The 21,408-nt window shown below is 37.6% G+C and overlaps 2 protein-coding genes across 2 annotated transcripts; both read left to right on the forward strand.

Annotated features, from left to right (window-relative positions):
- The first annotated feature begins 3,874 nt into the window (after positions 1 to 3,874).
- Positions 3,875 to 7,626, forward strand: LOC124396846 (mucin-5AC-like). Its single transcript, XM_046866185.1, has 3 exons — positions 3,875 to 4,051; positions 4,921 to 4,960; positions 5,112 to 7,626. The coding sequence occupies exon 3, from the start codon at positions 5,122 to 5,124 to the stop codon at positions 7,624 to 7,626; it is 2,505 nt and encodes an 834-aa protein (XP_046722141.1). The 5' UTR covers positions 3,875 to 4,051; positions 4,921 to 4,960; positions 5,112 to 5,121.
- Positions 7,627 to 7,693: 67 nt separating this feature from the next.
- Positions 7,694 to 17,863, forward strand: LOC124378132 (mucin-2-like). The gene is made up of 3 exons (XM_046837669.1): positions 7,694 to 10,757; positions 10,974 to 17,630; positions 17,728 to 17,863. The coding sequence occupies exons 1-2, from the start codon at positions 7,772 to 7,774 to the stop codon at positions 14,987 to 14,989; spliced, it is 7,002 nt and encodes a 2,333-aa protein (XP_046693625.1). The 5' UTR covers positions 7,694 to 7,771; the 3' UTR covers positions 14,990 to 17,630; positions 17,728 to 17,863.
- The last annotated feature ends 3,545 nt before the right edge of the window (positions 17,864 to 21,408 follow it).

The raw sequence follows: 21,408 nt of genomic DNA on the forward strand, positions 1-21,408 counted from the left end.
TGGACTGTTTATTGGACTTTGTTTTTGCCTTTGCCCCATTACCCTTTCTGCTTGCTTTTGATCTTGGCTTGTTTCATTAATTTAAAAACTGTTTTTTACCAACACTCCATTTGCATCCTGCATTTGGGCCCTTCCATCCAGTCACACACACGCACTCTCTGACAGAATAATCTGGCCAAAGAAAATAATGCACCAAAGCATTTGGCTTGCCCCGCCCTAAACAGGCAAGTTGAGGACACACCCGAGACAAGCAATATTTTTAATCTCACCCCCAGCAGACATCAGAGTATCTTAGGGTACTTTCATGCCCAAACTTTGGCCCATCAACCAGTGTCCTGCTGGTGTGGCTGTCCAACATCAGCCTCCCTGACTGACTGGGGTATCGCTCGGCTCTCCCGACCTGCCGAGATCACCACTCTGCCTGTCTGCCCTGCCAAGCACACTTCCAGTCTGTCTGCTCAGCCAAGCCCACTCCCCAGCCTGTCAGCCCTGCCAAGGGCACCGCTTCACCTCAGAACTTCACCGAGGGGGCTTGCTCCATGCTTCATCCTGACATTCCCCATGTCCCAGCTCAAAGATGTGTGTGCCTGGCCAGTAATTTTTATTACTGTTTTTTGGGGGGTTAGTTTTTTCTCTGCCTGCATTGCCCCGTTTGCCTGTGTTTAAACACTGGACTGTTTATTGGACTTTGTTTTTGCCTTTGCCCCATTACCCTTTCTGCTGGCTCTCGGATTTTGGCTTGTTTCATTAATTACATTTTTATATTTTTTAACATACACTCCGTTTGCATCCTGCATTTAGGCCCTTTCGCACACACACATACACACACACACACTCTCTGACATAATCTCTTATCAGCTTCCATAAAAATTACAATAATGCAAACCACAAACTGTCATTTCATACGTGTTGCATTAACCAAAACTAATATATTACACCCCAGCACCTTTAAACTTAACTGGAAAATATCAAATGCACTGCCTGACATTTACATAATCTGCACCAAATGTTCAGTCAATGTCTTTATCTTCATTTTTTACTTTATTTATTTATTTATTTTTTATATTTCTACAGCACCATGACAAATTTCTTTTACATGTAACCCATGATACTTGCCAATAAAAGTGATTATTTTCTGCATTTTTATCCTGTTTCTCAAATAATGTGATGATCTAAGATTTTAGTTCCTATTTTAACTGGAATTCTAACATAGACAATTTCTGTGAGTAAGAAATTCTGTGAGCAAATAAAAAATAACAATCTTTTGTTAGAAATATTTTATGTTCAGTTTTACTGAAGGCATTTTACAAATCATCAACTGTCATAAAGCACATATCAACTAATATTTATCCATTTAAATTTGTTGATGTCATATTGTTTCAGTAGTGTACACATGGATATATAAATCACTGAATGGTCTTGTGCCACAACATCCGAGTGAACTATTTTATCCACAATGCCTACTTCACCCCACAGTCAGACACCCTTATCCAGCATTACTTACAATGGAGCAGTTGAGGGTTAAGGGCCTTGCTTGAGGATCCAGATTTGGCAGTCTGGGATTTCAATTTTGATCTACTGATCCAGAGGTCAATGCAATAACCACTATCCTACAACCTTCCAATCAGTGTTCGGGACTTAGACACAGTCTCAGTGTTCAAGTCGAGGCTGAACACGTATTAATTTAGTGTCTTTAGTCAGTAGGTGTTTGTGAGGTAAAGGAGCAGATCTGGAGGGATCATGGATATGGAGTGTTTGGTGAACTGGGATATTTGTATGCTGTCGTCTCCCCACTTTCACACGCTCACTCAGGTTTGTTGATGGTGGTGTGGTGGTTCGTCTCTTATCCCAGAGATCCTCATGTCTGTGTTACCTTCTGCTTCTCCCTTTTAGTTCTGCTGCTATAGTGAGTCTTGTTCCTACTTACACCCTGATCACACTGTACAGTGTATTTACCTTTTATACGACAATAAGGAGACTTAATAATCCATATCTTTCTCTCTGGTCACCTCTTTATTCTGTCTCTTTCTTCTCTTCAGATCTGCCCAGTTAATTTCAGCTGGCCTCTGGATAGGGTTCTCTTTGATTGGAGATGCTCTGTACAGCTGTACAGAGTTCTACGTCAACAGCATAAAGATCCATGAAATTATGGAGCAACTCAGGAACCTTGAGGATGGATTTGGACTGTATTCAACAGTCTGCTACAATGTGCTCAGGATCACAGTTTTGTGGCATTTAGCAGACGTCTGTGTCCAGGGCGACATACAAACGTGCTTTGAGTCTCTATCAAAAAATAAATCTACACTGGTAGGCTAGATTACAGTTTAAGATAATTCAGCCTGAAACTATGTTGAGTAACTCTGTTGCTTGGTTTGGGTGGTTTGTATTATCATTGGAAGGCTGATCTGTATTGTTTACCAGAGGAACGTAGGTGAATATCGCATAGGGGAGTGGAAGGGGTTTGGTGCTTTTTTGTGGTTCTTTTTTTTTCTGAGGTACATTGAATAAACAGAATACAGGCATTTTTTTTTTACAATACATTCAAATTTTCTTATCATCAGAGAGCGTGTAGTGCCCTACAAGACCATGGCATGAACAATATTACTTAATTTAGTTAATATTACTGAGTTATTAATAATTAACTAGCAAAAGTGTATTAGCAGCTGAACCTCTGACTAGATTTTAAAATCCATTTTACTACATCTCCATTTTACTAGGTGTATTTAAGGACAAAAGAGTCTCTGATGACTATTGTAGAATATTTACTCTATACTATAATAAAAATAATATAAGGTGAGAGACAATCCTAGTAAAAAAAAAAATCACAAAAATCACAACCATTTGACAGATTATTTAAAATTAGTTGTAGTATTAATGAACTTCATGATCTACAATGTTAATTAAATTTCAAATACTTAATAAACAACTTGCTAAAAATTTTTTTACATTTTCTGGTCGCAACATTTCTTTCCATCTGTTACTGTTTCAATGCTGCACACATCTGTATTTTATTTTTCATTTTGCATATTTCAGATGTAATATATTTATGCTGTAGTTTAATGTAAATACATTTAATTAACAATTTCTAATGCAATCAGATGTTGACTATGAATAATGCATTATAACTGAATACACATTATTTAATGCATGTGTGTAATAGTTGTACATATTGTACATTAAAAAAAGTTCCTGGCAGTGTGGTAAACTGATGAAAGATTTTACATCATTCCTTTTGTGATCATTCTCTCTGTCTGATTGAACACCCATTATTGTTTAAGGGAGTAAAAATAGTTTTTTGTCATATCACGCACAGCAGAAGAAGGATAGGCCACTAAAGTTACACCTATAAACCACTCCTTATAATTTCAGTTTACCTTTTGGTGGAATCATCTTCCACAACAGAGCCTGTCACCACTCAACAATTTGCTGAGAGAATTACAGAGGCGAGATTAGCACTTAAAATCTGCTGGTTATGACTTTAAAGAAGAAAATAAGGTAATAAAATATCTTGTATATATTTAAATCTTTCCTAATGAGTTCATGTGTTAATTTCTTTTGCTCACATGGATCACTAATATGTGATTATTCACAACAAAATAGAATTTTCTGAACTATTCTGGTTCACCATTTAGAAAATATATTTGAAATATATATATGAAATAAATTAGTAGGTTGTATATATGATGTATGATAATAAAACATTTCTTAAGATTTAGAATGAGAAAAGCTATTAAATGTATAAGCTCTTTATTCTTATTAAACCTAGACAAGAATATAACAAATCTCAGTGAAAGTTTAAAGATCTTTTTCTACTTCTTCTTATCATTATCATCACCATTATTATTATTAATAATATTATTATTGTTATTATAATTATTATTATTGTTGCTGTTGTTGTTGTTTTTGTTTTGTAAAGTTGATAGAAAATACCAGCAATATAGACAAAAAAAAAACATATGCAAAACAAAGTCAAGTTTGATTTTATGGAATGTCAACAGGTTTGCTTTTTCTATAAATAATGGCACCAGTAACACTATTCATCTCACAGTATGTAAGTAAACTTTTTCGTTTAAAGACTGACTGTGTTTTTCTATTCAATATTTATCATAAAAGTCATGTCATATTATACATGTTAGTGTTTCTTAGTAAAATGTATAATTAATTTGTTTATGCAGTTCTCTTTCAGTTCAATTCAATTTAACTTGCATAGAACATTTAACATTAGACATTGTCCCAAAGCAGCTTTACAGAAATAGATTACAAACAGAAATGTTACATTTATAAATTAGTCCCTATGAGTTTATCTCTATAAACTTTTATTTATTTATGTATTTATTTATTAATTTATTTATTCGTTCATTTATTTATTTATTCATTTATTTATTGTTTGTAACTGATATTTCTCATTTATGTGTATCATCTTATAGTAATGGCCACTAAAGAGAGCCAAAGTTAATTTAGTTTCAGCTGTTCTGATCTGATTATTATTATTGTTATTATTATTAACATCTGTTCACTTAAATCTAAAAAGGGCAAAAAAATATTTAACGAGGTAATTTATCATATTTAACATTAAATCTATTTTGTTAAAGTTATTAAATGTTAATTTATATAGACTCAATGGTAAAACCTTTCATTGAAATTTTAGCTTAAATCCATCTTTATGGTTTGTACTGTCCACGGTAATTTCATGTATTTTTAGGCTGCCATGTGGGGCCATTCTCAATGACATAGTACAGATCACTAAGCTTAGATCAGAACATTTCTGTCTAATTTATAACTTTTACATCTACAGAGGGGATACCAACAAATACAGCTGAAACTAGATCTTTTTATTTATTTATTTTTTATCTGAAAGATAAAATTATTTAATTCATGTACCTACATTAAAATAATAACAATGTATTGTATTTGTAACAGTGTGTCTATGGTTGGTATTTAGCGGAACCAGAAGTCAAGAGTAAGTATTGCTGCCAATATCTTTGTTTCTTTAGCATTGCCTACATGTCATGTGAATTTAAAACAATATGTATTTGGGGAAAATGCAAATTATAAACATTTATTTTTTCAACAAAAACAATTAAATGATTTCTGACACATTATGCCTTTAGGACAACCACAATGCTGGAAACAGAATCAACAGCAGAACCGTCAGCATCTACAGCTACACCTGTACTAACAACAATTTCATCAATAACAGAATTACCTATTAACACTGTATCCACAACACAAGCTGAAACAACACAATTAACTTTAGCAGAATTAACAGCATTTACAACTACACTGGTTCCGAGCACTGTATATATGACATCAGCAACTACAGCTACAACTGTACCAACAATAGAAATAACTATTATCACTGAATATGGAAAACAGACTGCAACAACCACAGAATCAGCATCAACAGAATCAACTGAAGTAATAACTACTTTAGTTCCAAGCATGCTAACTGAATCAACAACTATAGGGGAAATTCAATTAACTACACCTACAATGATACCATCAACTACAATACTAACAGAAGTGACTACTACCACTGTATCCACAACACAAGTTACAACAACCACTGAACCAACAACAGAACTGACATCATCTGAATTGACAACTACTATGGGTCCACACTCAACAACTCAAGCCTCAGCAACTACAGATGAAACACCAACAACTGTATCAACAACAATTTCAACAGCAATAACAGAATTATTAATTAACACTGTATCTACAACACAAACTGGAACAACTGAATCAGCTACAGCAGAATCAACAGAATTTATAACTACACTGGTTCCAAGCACTGTATATAAGACATCAGCAACTACAGAGGAGACACCAACAACAGCAGCTACAACTGGACCAACAACAGAAATGTCCACTACCACTGGATATAATCAACCAGTTGAAACAGCTGCAGAAACAGCAACAACAGAATCAATTAAAATATCTACTTTAGTTCCAAACACAATAACTGAATCAACAACAACTAGAGCGGAAACTCCATTAACTACATCTACAACGATACCATCAACTACAATACTAGCAGAAGTGACTATAATCACTGAATCCACAACACAAGCTACAACAACCACAAAACCAACAACCACAGATTTGACACAAAGAGAACTAACTGAATCTACAACTATTGTGGGCCCAGACACAACAACTCCAGCCTCAGCAACTACAAAGGGAACACCAATAACTACAGTTACACCTGTAATAATAACACAAGCTGAAACAACAGAATCAACTACATCAGAATTAACTTCATTTACAACAACAGTGATTCCAAGCACTGCATATAAGACATCAGCGTCTACAAAGGAGACACCAACAACTACAGCTGCAACTGTACCAACAACAGAAATGACTACAACCACTGAATATAATAAACAGGCTGCCGAATCAACTGGATTAACAACTATTTTATTTCCAAGCACAATAACTGAATCAAAAACAACAAGAGAGGATTCTCTATTAACTACATCTACAACTATACCATCAAGTACAATACTGACAAAAATTACTACTATCACTGTATCCACAACACAGGCTACCACAACCACAGAACCAACAACCTCAGATTTGACACCAAGTGTATTAACTAAATCTACAACTATTCTGGGCCCAGACACAACAACTCCAGCCTCAGCAACTACAGAGGGAACACCAGCAACTACAGCTACACCTGTAATTATAACACAAGCAAAAACAATAGAATCAACTGCAGCAGAATTAACAGCATTAACAACTACACTGATTCCAAGCACTCTATATAAGACATCAGCAACTACAGAGGACACACCAACAACTACAGCTACAATTGTACCAACAACAGAAATGTCCACTACCACTGGATATAATCAACCAAATGAAACAGCTGCAGAAAGAGCAACAACAGAATCAATTAAAATAACATCTACTTTAGTTCCAAACACAATAACTGAATCAACAACAACTAGAGCGGAAACTCCATTAACTACATCTACAACGATACCATCAACTACAATACTAGCAGAAGTGACTATAATCACTGAATCCACAACACAAGCTACAACAACCACAGAACCAACAACCTCAGATTTGACACAAAGAGAACTAACTGAATCTACAACTATTGTGGGCCCAGACACAACAACTCCAGCCTCAGCAACTACAAAGGAAACTCCAATAACTACAGCTACACCTGTAATAATAACACAAGCTGAAACAACAGAATCAACTACATCAGAATTAACTGCATTTACAACTATACTAATTCCAAGCACTGTATATAAGACATCAGCAACTACAGAGGAGACACCAACAACTACAACCACTGGATATAATAAACAGGCTGCCGAATCAACTGAATTAACAACTATTTTATTTCCAAGCACAATAACTGAATCAACAACAATGAGAGAGGATTCTCTATTAACTACATCTACAACTATACCATCAAGTACAATACTGACAAAAATTACTACTATCACTGTATCCACAACACAGGCTACCACAACCACAGAACCAACAACCTCAGATTTGACACCAAGTGTATTAACTAAATCTACAACTATTCTGGGCCCAGACACAACAACTCCAGCCTCAGCAACTACAGAGGAACACCAGCAACTACAGCTACACCTGTAATTATAACACAAGCAAAACAATAGAATCAACTGCAGCAGAATTAACAGCATTAACAACTACACTGATTCCAAGCACTCTATATAAGACATCAGCAACTACAGAGGACACACCAACAACTACAGCTACAATTGTACCAACAACAGAAATGTCCACTACCACTGGATATAATCAACCAAATGAAACAGCTGCAGAAAGAGCAACAACAGAATCAATTAAAATAACATCTACTTTAGTTCCAAACACAATAACTGAATCAACAACAACTAGAGCGGAAACTCCATTAACTACATCTACAACGATACCATCAACTACAATACTAGCAGAAGTGACTATAATCACTGAATCCACAACACAAGCTACAACAACCACAGAACCAACAACCTCAGATTTGACACAAAGAGAACTAACTGAATCTACAACTATTGTGGGCCCAGACACAACAACTCCAGCCTCAGCAACTACAAAGGAAACTCCAATAACTACAGCTACACCTGTAATAATAACACAAGCTGAAACAACAGAATCAACTACATCAGAATTAACTGCATTTACAACTATACTAATTCCAAGCACTGTATATAAGACATCAGCAACTACAGAGGAGACACCAACAACTACAACCACTGGATATAATAAACAGGCTGCCGAATCAACTGAATTAACAACTATTTTATTTCCAAGCACAATAACTGAATCAACAACAATGAGAGAGGATTCTCTATTAACTACATCTACAACTATACCATCAAGTACAATACTGACAAAAATAACTACTATTACTGAATCCACAACACAGGCTACCACAACCACAGAAACAACAACCTCAGATTTGACACCAAGTGAATTAACTAAATCTACAACTATTCTGGGCCCAGACACAACAACTCCAGCCTCAGCAACTACAGAGGGAACACCAGCAACTACAGCTACACCTGTAATTATAACACAAGCAAAAACAATAGAATCAACTGCAGCAGAATTAACAGCATTTACAACTACACTGATTCCAAGCACTCTGTATAAAACATCAGCAACTACAGAGGAGACACCAACAACTACAGCTACAACTGTACCAACAACAGAAATGTCCACTATCACTGGATATAATCAACCAGATGAAACAGCTGCAGAAAGAGCAACAACAGAATCAATTAAAATAACACCTACTTTAGTTCCAAACACAATAACTGAATTAACAACAACTAGAGCAGAAACTCCATTAACTACATCTACAACAATACCATCAACTACAGTACTAGCAGAAGTGACTATAATCACTGAATCCACAACACAAGCTACAACAACCACAAAACCAACAACCTCAGATTTGACACAAAGAGAACTAACTGAATCTACAACTATTGTGGGCCCAGACACAACAACTCCAGCCTCAGCAACTACAAAGGAAACTCCAATAACTACAGCTACACCTGTAATAATAACACAAGCTGAAACAACAGAATCAACTACATCAGAATTAACTGCATTTACAACTACACTGATTCCAAGCACTCTGTATAAAACATCAGCAAATACAGAGGAGACACCAACAACTACAGCTACAACTGTACCAACAACAGAAATTACAACTACCACTAGATATAATCAACCAGTTGAAACAGCTGCAGAAACAGCAACAACAGAATCAATTAAAAGAACATCTACTTTATTTCCAAACACAATAACTGAATCAGCAACAACTAGAGAGGATTCTCTATCAACCACATCTACAACGATACCATCAACTACAATACTAGCAGAAATGACTATAATCACTGAATCCACAACACAAGTTACAACAACCACAGAACTGACAACAAGAAATCTAACTGAATCTACAACTATTCTGGGCCCAGATACAACAACTCCAGCCTCAGCAACTACAAAGGGAACACAATCAACTACAGCTACACCTGTAATAACAACACAAGCTGAAACAACAGAATCAACTACAGCAGATTTTACAGCATTTACAACTACACTAATTCCAAGCACTGCATATAAGACATCAGCATCTACAGAGGAGACACCAACAACTACAGCTGCAACTGTACCAACAACAAAAATGACTACAACCACTGGATATAATAAACAGGCTGCAGAATCAACTGATTTAACAACTTTTTTATTTTCAAGCACAATAACTGAATCAAAAACAACTAGAGAGGATTCTCTATTAACTACATTTACAACTATACCATCAAGTACAATACTGACAAAAATAACTACTATCACTGAATCCACAACACAGGCTACCACAAACACAGAACCAACAACAACAGTATTGACACCAAGTAAATTAACTGAATCTACAACTATTCTGGGCCCAGACACAACAAATCCAGCCTCAGCAACTACAGAGGGAACACCAGCAACTACAGCTACACCTGTAATTATAACACAAGCAAAAACAAGAGAATCAACTGCAGCAGAATTAAGAGCATTTACAACTACACTGATTCCAAGCACTCTGTATAAAACATCAGCAACTACAGAGGAGACACCAACAACTACAGCTACAACTGTACCAACAACAGAAATTACAACTACCACTGGATATAATCAACCAGTTGAAACAGCTGCAGAAAGAGCAACAACAGAATCAATTAAAATAACATCTACTTTATTTCCAAACACAATAACTGAATCAACAACAACTAGAGAGGATTCTCTATTAACCACATCTACAACGATACCATCAACTACAATACTAGCAGAAATGACTATAATCACTGAATCCACAACACAAGTTACAACAACCACAGAACCAACAACCTCAGAACTGACAACAAGAAATCTAACTGAATCTACAACTATTCTGGGCCCAGATACAACAACTCCAGCCTCAGCAACTACAAAGGGAACACAATCAACTACAGATACACCTGTAATATCAACACAAGCTAAAACAACAGAATCAACTACAGCAGATTTTACAGCATTTACAACTACACTAATTCCAAGCACTGCATATAAGACATCAGCATCTACAGAGGAGACACCAACAACTACTGCTGCAACTGTACCAACAACAGAAATGATTACAACCACTGGATATAATAAACAGGCTGCAGAATCAACTGATTTAACAACTTTTTTATTTTCAAGCACAATAACTAAATCAACAACAACTAGAGAGGATTCTCTATTAACTACATCTACAACTATACCATCAAGTACAATACTGACAAAAGTGACTAGTATGACTGAATCCACAACACAGGCTACCACAACCACAGAACCAAGAACAACAGTATTGACACCAAGTGAATTAATTGAATCTACAACTATTCTGGGCCCACACACCACAAATCCAGCCTCAGCAACTACAGAGGGAACACCAGCAACTACAGCTACACCTGTAATTATAACACAAGCAAAAACAATAGAATCAACTACAGCAGAATTAACAGCATTTACAACTACACTGATTCGAAACACTCTATATAAGACATCAGTAACTACAGAGGAGACACCAACAACTACAGCTACAACTATACCAACAACAGAAATTACCACTACCACTGGATATAATCAACCAGTTGAAACAGCTGCAGAAACAGCAACAACAGAATCAATTAAAAGAACATCTACTTTAGTTCCAAACACAATAACTGAATCAACAACAACTGCAGAGGATTCTCTATTAACCACATCTACAACGATACCATCAACTACAATACTAGCAGAAATGACTATAATCACTGAATCCACAACACAAGTTACAACAACCACAGAACCATCAACCTCAGAAATTACAACAAGAAAACTAACTAAATCTACAACTATTCTGTGCCCAGATACAACAACTCCAGCCTCAGCAACTACAAAGGGAACACAATCAACTACAGCTACACCTGTAATAACAACACAAGCTGCAACAACAGAATCAACTACAGCAGACTTTACAGAATTTACAACCACACTGATTCCAAACACTGCATATAAGACATCAGCAACTACAGAAGAGACACCAACAACTACAGCTGCAACTGTACCAACAACAGAAATTACTACAACCACTGGATATAATAAACAGGCTGCAAAATCAACTGATTTAACAACTATTTTATTTTCAAGCACAATAACTGAATCAACAACAACTAGAGATGATTCTCTATTAACTACATCTACAACGATACCATTAACTACAATACTAGCAGAAATAACTATAATCACTGAATCCACAACACAAGTTACAACAACCACAGAACCATCAACCTCAGAAATGACAACAAGAAAACTAACTGAATCTACAACTATTCTGGGCCCAGATACAACAACTCCAGCCTCAGCAACTACAAAGGGAACACAATCAACTACAGCTACACCTGTAATAACAACACAAGCTGCAACAACAGAATCAACTACAGTAGACTTTACAGAATTTACAACCACACTGATTCCAAGCACTGCATATAAAACATCAGCATCTACAGAGGAGACACCAACAACTACAGCTGCAACTGTACCAAAAACAGAAATGACTACAACCACTGGATATAATAAACAGGCTGCAGAATCAACTGAATTAACAACTATTTTATTTTCAAGCACAATAACTGAATCAACAACAACTAGAGAGGAATCTCTATTAACTACATCTACAACTATACCATCAAGTAAAATACTGACAAACATGACTACTATCACTGAATCCACAACACAGGCTACCACAACCACAGAAACAACAACAGTAGTGACACCAAGTGAATTAACTGAATTAACTGAAACTAATCTGGGCCCACACACCACAAATCCTGCCTCAGCAACTACAGAGGGAACACCATCAACTACAGTTACACCTGTACTATCCACACACACTGAAAAAACAGAATCAAGTACAGCAGAATTTACAGCATTTACAACTAAACTGATTCCAAGCACTCTATATAAGACATCAGCAACGACAGAGGAGACACCAACAACTACAGCTACAACTGTACCAACAACAGAAATTACCACTACCACTGGATATAATAAACCAGATGAAACAGCTGCAGAAACAGCAGCAATAGACCCAATTAAAATAACATCTACTTTAGTTCCAAACACAATGACTAAATCATCAATAACTAGAGCGGAAACTCCATTAATTACATCTACATCTATACCATCAACTACAATACTAGCAGAAGTGACTATAATCACTGAATCCACAACACAAGCTACAACAATCACAGAACCAACAACCTCAGATTTGACACAAAGAGAACTAACTGAATCTACAACTATTCTGGGTCCAGATACAACAACTCCAGCCTCAGCAACTACAAAGGGAACACCAATAACTACAGTTACACCTGTAATAATAACACAAGCTAAAACTACAGAATCAACTTCAGCAGAATTATTAGCATTTACAACTACACTGATCCCAAGCACTGTATATAAAACATCAGCAACTACAGAGGAGACACCAACAACTACAGCTGCAACTGTACCAACAACAGAAATGACTACCACCAATGGATATAATAAACAGGCTGCAGAGTCAACTAAATCAACTACTATTTTATTTCCAAGCACAATAACTGAATCAAGAACAACTAGAGAGGATTCTACACCTGCAACTATACCATCAAGTACAATACTCACAGAAGTGACACAATTTACCACTCTTACAGAAATGGCACCAAAGGATTTAACTGAATCTACAACTATTCTGGGCCCATACACAACAGCCTCACTTACTACAGAGGAAACACCAAACATTACACGTACAACATTTTTAACAGCACAGGATGAAACAGCAGAATTAACAGCATTTACAACTACACTGATTCCAAGCACTGTATATAAGACATTGTCAACTACAGAGGAGACACCAACAACTACAGCTACAACAGTACCAATGAAAGAAATGACTATTACTACTGAATACAGAAAACAGGCTGCAACAACAACAGAAAATGCAGCAACAAAATCAACTGAATTAACAACTACTTTATTTCTAAGCACAATAAATGAATCATCAACAACTACAGAGGAATCTGTATTAACTATTCCTACAATTACAATACTGACAGAAGAGATTACTATCACTGAATCCACAACACGAGATACCACAACCACAGAACCAACAACAACAGTATTGACACGAAGACAACTAATTAAATCTACAACTATTCTGAGCCCAAACACTACAACTCCAACCTCAGCAACTACAGAGGGAACACAAACAACTACACCTACAACAATTTCAACAGCACAAGTTGAAACAACAGAATCAACTACAGCAGAATTAACAGAATTAACAACTAATGTGATTCCAAGCACTCTATATAAGACATCAGCAACTACAGAGGAGACACCAACAACTACAGCTACAACTGTACCAACAACAGAAATGCTCATTCCTACTGAGCATAAAAAACAGTCTGTAACAACCACAGGAACAGCAATAACAGAATCAATTGAATTAACATTTAATTTTATTCCAAGCACAATAACTGAATCCTCAACAACTAGAGAGGATTCTATTTTAACTACACCATTAACTACAATACTGTCAGATTCAGCGACTGCTATCGCTGAATCCACAACACAGACTAACACAACCACAGAACCAACAACAACAGAATTGCTCGCTACCATATCTACATCACAAGCTACAACAATTGTAGAACCAACAAGAGCAAAATTAGCTACATCTTCTATACTGATTCCAGCCCCTGAAACATTGACAACTACCGAGGGGACACCAACAAATAAAGCTACAACTATGCCACAAACTACAATACTAACAACAGAAGTAGCCACTGGCTCAAAATCCACAACACACTCTACAATAAATACCGATTTAAATACAGTAGAATTATTTGAATTGAAAACTACATTAACTCCAAGCACCACAATGGACCAACTAATAACTTCAGAGAACACTCTGTTAACTACACCTAAAACTCCAAATATAATACTAACACCAGAATCCTCTCATAAAACTGAAACCACAATTCAGGCTACATCCACCACAGAACAAAAAACAGCAGAACCAACTCTTTTAGCAACCATCACAACTCCAGCTGCAACAGAAGTACAAACAACTACAGAGAAAAAGCTATTAAATACACCTACATCTGTATTTCAGACTAAACTACTATCAACAGAATTATCCACTGCCACTGATTCTATAACAACAGCAGATAGAACAATTACATCAACAGAACAGGTTACTGACACTGAATCCATAAAAGAAACTGCAGACACAACTGTTTTATTTCCTATCACTGCAAATAAAGAACAAACAATTATGAAAGAAAAATCAACAATCCCAACTTCACTTGTAAGACTAACAACTATACCAACTGCTGAACCAGAAACTACCATAAAATTCACAAAAAACAGACAACTACAAATGTAATAACAGCTGAAGCAACTGCAGAATTTATTGGATTAACAACTGACTTATCTGCAAGCATCAAAACTGAATCATCAACTACAGTGGAAACTACACCAAATGCACCTACAACTGTGACACCTACTGCAACTCTGAAAATGGAAGCAACTGCCTCCATTAAATCCACAACACAGACTATAACACCAACAGAAACAACAACAGCAGACACAACTGCATTTACAAGTATTCTGGTTATAAACACCACACCTGAAGAACTAGGAATTGCAGAGGTAAAACAAACTACACATAAAATATCATCAACAAAAGAAATGACAATTAAACCTGAATCCACACAGGCTCCAATAAACATTGGACCAACAACAGGAGAAACAACTCTTTTACCAACCATCATAACTCCATTCATAAATACAGTACAAACATCTACAGAGAAAAATCTATTAACTACACCTACATCTGAACATCAAACTAAACAAGAATTTACTAGATTAACATCTAATAAAGATTTTGGCTTAAGCATCCCAACTGGAGAATCAACAATTACAGAGGAAATCCATACAAATGTGCCCCCATCTACATTTCTTGCGATAGACATTACCACAAGCATAAAATCCACAATAGAGACTACACCATTCACAGAACAAATGACAGCAATATTAACTCCATTAACAAGCACCATAGTTCCAGAAACAACTGAAAAAATGCCATCAACTTCATACACAACTTCTTTACTAACTACACCACTGACAATAGAAACAACCACTACCATTGAATCTACAACACAGGATAGAACAACCACAAAGTCAACAAAAGCAGAAACAACTATATTAACAACTAACATATCTGCAAGCACCACAACTAAATCACCAAAAACTACAGATCAACCTCCATCAATTACAAGAAAAATGGTGCCACAATCTATCACTCAAACAATGGAAGCAACCATTCTAACTGAATTCACAGCACAGGCTGAGGCTGTAACCTCCACAGAACTTATGACACCAGGCTCAAATGCATCTTTAATTACTATGATTAAAAGTACCACACCTGAAGCATCAACAACTTCAGAAGCAAAAGAAACATCTACAATCAAACCATCAAAAGAAGTGGCCATTACCACTGAATTTACAACACAGTCTACAATAACCATGAAAGCAGCAAATGCAGAGTCAAATATATTAATGACCACTATAGTGCCACCCACCATGACTGAAGTACAATCAACACCATCAACTGCTACCCCTACAACTATACAGGCAACTAAAACTATGAGAACAGCAATGTTTACAACAGAACAACTGGCCAGCCAGCCTGAACCTACAACAGAATCAACTGTAGGCACCCCAAAATCTGTGACTGAAGTACAAATAACTACAAAAGAAATGTCAAGAATTTCAGATTTAATTTTAAAACTATCCACACCCATCAAGGAATCACACTTTACTAGAGAATCCACAAAACAGGAAACTACAACAACTGCAGGACCAATATCAAAAACAATTGCACCTACAGATTTAACTGTATATTTAAATATTTCCACTCCAACCCCTACAACAGAAGTACCACCAACTACAAAGAAAACACCTGCAAATACACATACATCTGTAACTTTAATCACAATACCAACATCCAAAGAAATCTCTATCACTGAATTCACCTCACAGTCTACAACAACCACAGAACAAACAAGAACTACTAAAAACACAGACACTAAAGAGCCAACAAGCACAATAGAAGCTCAGAGAACATTTTATATTGTAACTCTAGTAGAAGGAACCACTGTTACTGAGCCTACAACACAGGTTGCAAAGACCATAAAGTCAACAACAGCATCACCATTTAGTATAGCTCTAAGCACTAGGACTGTGGAACCAAAAACTCAGTCTTCGACTACACCAATGACCAAATATGCATCGGCATCCCCTCCTGATCCCAAAACAACAACAGAAACATTAACATCAAAATCAACTTCATCTGCAATTACTTTATTTCCAATTACTACAGTTGAAGCACAAACAACTAGAAAGAAGACACTAACCACTACATTTACAAGTGTTCCAGCAACAGTGAAGACAAGTGATATTTCAATTCCAAACACTTCGGCTGCAGAGGAAACATCATCTATACCAACAATTGTACAACTAACAACCATAAAATCACCCGAAATAAGCATGGCCACAATCACATCTACAATGACTCTCCCTCTAAACATTACAACTGAAGCACTAACAGCTCCAGAGGATTCTATAATTTCTACAGCCACATACATTACACCAACAACTCGAACATCTAAATCAGAATTAACAATTGAAAGTTCATCCTCTGCTCAGCCAACTGCACCACCATTTTTTACAAATGTACAACAATCTTCTGCAACTCTAAGTTTTTTAAGTGAAAAATCAAATGTATATACATCTGTTTTGCCAAGTCCACTCATTACAAGCACTACAACTGAGGATGTAACTCTAACAACTTTAAATAAATCTGAAATAAGCACAGCTAAAGCAAAAACTGTGGATGACACTGCAATTTTAGCCACAACTACATTCACTAAAGCTGTCACTTCATCCAATTATTCAAGTGCAGAATTAACAATTTATACGAGATCTCCCAACCTTTCAACTTACACAGTGCCTCTCTTCATGATGTATGTTACATTTTTACCTATTTATATAAATAAAGATAAAAAGCTTAATTAATTTGAAAAGAAAAAATATAATCTGCAATATGCTTTATATCTTCAGAGCTGGTACAGGTGTGGGTCAAACCATATTGGTGTTCAATTCATCTGCACCTATTCCTACTGAGACTCTGGTCCTGTTGAGTTCTCAGCTCACAAGCATAAGTGATTTAATACAAGTCACAAACTTTACCAGTGAAAGTATGTATTTATCTTCACTAAAAAAAAACACTTTTAATTTAAATATACATCTTACTAAACATACTAAAAACATGTTTCTTTCCCCTAGAAATTTCAAACACTTCCTATGCTGTCATCTTCACATTCAGCCTTAGTAACATCAGCATGACGGAGACACCTGACCTCAGCAACAACACTGAAACCAAGCTGCAGAGATCTATTAATAAAGTGGTGAGTGTTAACTATTATAAAACATTTTGAAACCAGCCTGTGGTAAAGATTCATAAAGAGAGAGAGAGAGAGCGACAGAGAAAAAATTGCAGATAATCATACGTGTAGTTTGGTTGGACCCAAATGCAAGACTTAAGCAGTGGTTTTAAGACAAGTTCTTTAATGGAAGGTCAGGCAGCAGGAGATGGGAGGCACAGTTCCAAAATTTGCAGAGCATCAGAGAGAATGCAAACACAGTCCAAATTTATGGTTCATAAATCCAAACCAGCAATGCAGGACAGATGAAATTGTAATCCAAAAGGGGACAGCAACAGGAAGGAAAACATTCAGAATAGCAATATATAGCTCAAGAACCCACAGAGCTAAAAAGATAATCTGGCAGGAAATTAATGAGAATGGCATCCTTAAGTAGCAGGGCTCAGACTGGCTTGAGACATGAGACATGGAATGTCAGGTGGAAGCGGAGGATGCTGGGAAGTTTAAAACGGGTGACTACTGAGTTGAGCACCTTGAAAATCTTGAATGGTCCGACGAAACAGGGTGAGCTTCCTGCAAGTGACCTCAAGTTGATCTCTTGGTCTCAAGTTGATAATCAAATCCTCTCTTCCACACAATATGGTGGTGGGGCAGTGATTGTGGTTCTGCTCAGTCTTACTATTGGTCTGGGGATGAAAGCTGCAGAATTCTTTCCAGAAATTGGCCATGAACTGTGGACCCCAGTCATAGACAATATTATGAGGGAATCCGTGGAGCCAGAACACATGCTAAAGTATGAGTGGGGCTTCTTGGTCGACGGTAAAATTGGTACAGGGACAAATTGGGCCGTCGTAGAAAACCAAAAGATCACTTAAAGGATGAAATGTAAAGAAATGTACCGGCTTCCCCAAGGTGGCAGAACAGGTGAGAGTTGTAGCACCATTGGAGTATCCTGGAGTGAAGACAACTACCGGGTACCAGTAAGCTGGATGAGGCCTGTTGGACCTGCTTTTTGATGTCGAGGCGGAGGGTACAAACCGGCACTGTAGGAGGAAGGATGTATTCAAGAGGGCACTCCTCATCACTGCAGGAGCAAAGATGGGATAGGGGATCAGGCTTTCCATTATTTGACCTGAGGCAAAATGAGAGAATGAAATTAAATTGGCAAAATAAAAAAAGCCTCCATCGGACCTGGTCCACATTGAGTTACTTGGTGGTCTGCAGGTTTTCCAAGTTGCGGTGATTCGTCCAATTTTGTTCAGTGGAATTGAGGTACACAGGAAGAGCCAGTTTTCTTGAGGGGTTCTCAATCTGGTCCCGATGGGGAAAAAGCATGGGTTGATATGCCAGCAATGAGAGTGTGTGAATGTAAGTGATCATGGCCTCCCACTCAGGCCCTGTCAGGCACTCCCATGAGGAGGTGAGATCTTGGTCAGCAGGTATATATCACAGTCTTAGTCGATGCAGAGATAAGGAGGATGCCCGAGACTTGCTGAAGACTGCTCCCAGGCAGAGATGGGAAGTATAAATAAGTATAAAGTAGTATGAAGTATAAATACTTTGTTACTGTACCTAAGGAAATTTGCTGATATCAGTTTTTTACTTCACTATTTATTTTTTGGACAACATGTTACTTTCACTTATTACATTTTTGCCTGAGTGGATAGTAGAACTGTCCGCATCTCAAGAGACATCGCACTGTCCCATCTGGTTCTACCTTACTCCACCAGCCCCTCTAGGGCTGGACAGCATGGCTCAGGTGTGGCCGATGCTACGCCTGTATGCCTTTCCCTCGTCGTGCTGCTTCCGGGATTTCTGGAGAGAGATCGCCAGGATGAAGTCCGTCTCCACCTAGTGGCCTCAAGGTGGCCAGGCAGACCTGGTCACCTGAGGACCTGGTAGCCCTCCTCGAGCACCCTCCCTGGGAGATCCCTCTCAGGAGTGATCAAATCAAATCAAATCAAATTTGTCACATACACATACATACAGGTTACGACATGCAGTGAAATGCTCTTTTTGACTGTCCGGCATGAGGGAATAAAAAGGGGTGAAAAAATCAAACAAAGAAAAAGAAGGCAGATAAATAAAGTATAAAAACTATATAAAAATAAGAATATATAAAAATATAAAAATATATATATACAAAAAAATGCTTATGGCAGTGAGCAGTTAAACAGTAAACAACAGTAAACAATTTAAGCATGGTTTTTGATTGTCCATAAAGTGTCCGTGTGCAGTATGGGGAGGTGTAAAGTGTCCGTGTGCGGAATGGCGTGGTATAAAATATAAAATATAAAGTGCACTGTGCCTTGTACTCATCCATGTCCCCGGTGGCGAGCCCCGTGTTGTAGGCAGCGGAGCGGGATTTCAGTGCGTCGCGGATGGTTTTATCCACCCACAACTTCTGGTTGGGAAACTTTCTGATGGTGGTGTTTTGCACCGTATCATCCGCTAGTTTCCTGATGAATCCCACAACCGCTTCCGTAAACATGTTGACGTCATCAGAGCTGCGCCGGAACATGTCCCAGTCTGCGTCATCCAAAGGTTCCTGCAGAGCGGCCACCAATTGGTCAGTCCAGCGCACAACCTCCCTCTGAACCGGAGCTTCCTGTTTCAGCCTTTGTTTGTAAACAGGCATGAGGAAGAATGCGGCATGGTCCGATTTCCCAAACGGTGGATGTGATTGTGCCTTGTAGCTGTTCTTGAATGTTGTGTAACAGTGATCCAGTGTCCTTTCGCCCCTGGTGGGGTAGGTGATATGCTGATAAGAGTTCGAAAGTGCGCACTTGAGGTTGGCACTGTTAAAATCTCCTACCGCAATGAGCGCAGCGTCCCAATGCTGTGTTTGGTGAAGTGTTATTGTCTCATGTAAATCCCATACTGCAGTGTCCATGTCCGCTTGAGGTGGAATATGAACAGCACTGACTATAACCGAGCTGAATTCCCGAGGTAGATAAAAGGGCCGAGATTTGATGGTCAGTAGTTCCAGGTTTGGTGTGCAGGAGCGTAAAAGAGGAACGATGCTCGCGCTGTTGCACCAGTGGTTGTTTACCATCAGACACACTCTACCTCCTCTTGACTTCCCCGACTCCAGTGTTCTGTCCATGCGGTAAACCGAGTCTCCAGTGACTGGACGTTGGCTAACAGGATACTAGGTAAGGGAGCGCGGTGTGCGCGTGCCCTCAGCCTGTTCCTGACGCTGGCTCATTTCCCTCGCGGACCCCTGTATGGTCCTTTGTTCTTCCTCAGGATCTCGCTCGACCAGCATGGGTCCGGGTTTAAAAACGGCGAAAGGTGAGTGCATTGTACACCAATAGATATGAGTGTCTCTGTCATATCTAATGATGTCCATCTTGTG

Source organism: Silurus meridionalis, chromosome 2 (assembly GCF_014805685.1).
Source record: "Silurus meridionalis isolate SWU-2019-XX chromosome 2, ASM1480568v1, whole genome shotgun sequence".
Lineage (NCBI taxonomy): Eukaryota > Metazoa > Chordata > Actinopteri > Siluriformes > Siluridae > Silurus > Silurus meridionalis.

Bases quoted from the DNA above. Each gene is read 5' to 3' on its own strand.
- LOC124396846 (XM_046866185.1), top strand. From the start codon at position 5,122: ATGCTGGAAACAGAATCAACAGCAGAACCGTCAGCATCTACAGCTACA.
- LOC124378132 (XM_046837669.1), top strand. From the start codon at position 7,772: ATGTCCACTACCACTGGATATAATCAACCAAATGAAACAGCTGCAGAA. The intron at 10,758-10,973 runs CTAGAGAGGATT...GAACACCAGCAA, and splicing joins AATAACTAAATCAACAACAA to CTACAGCTACACCTGTAATT.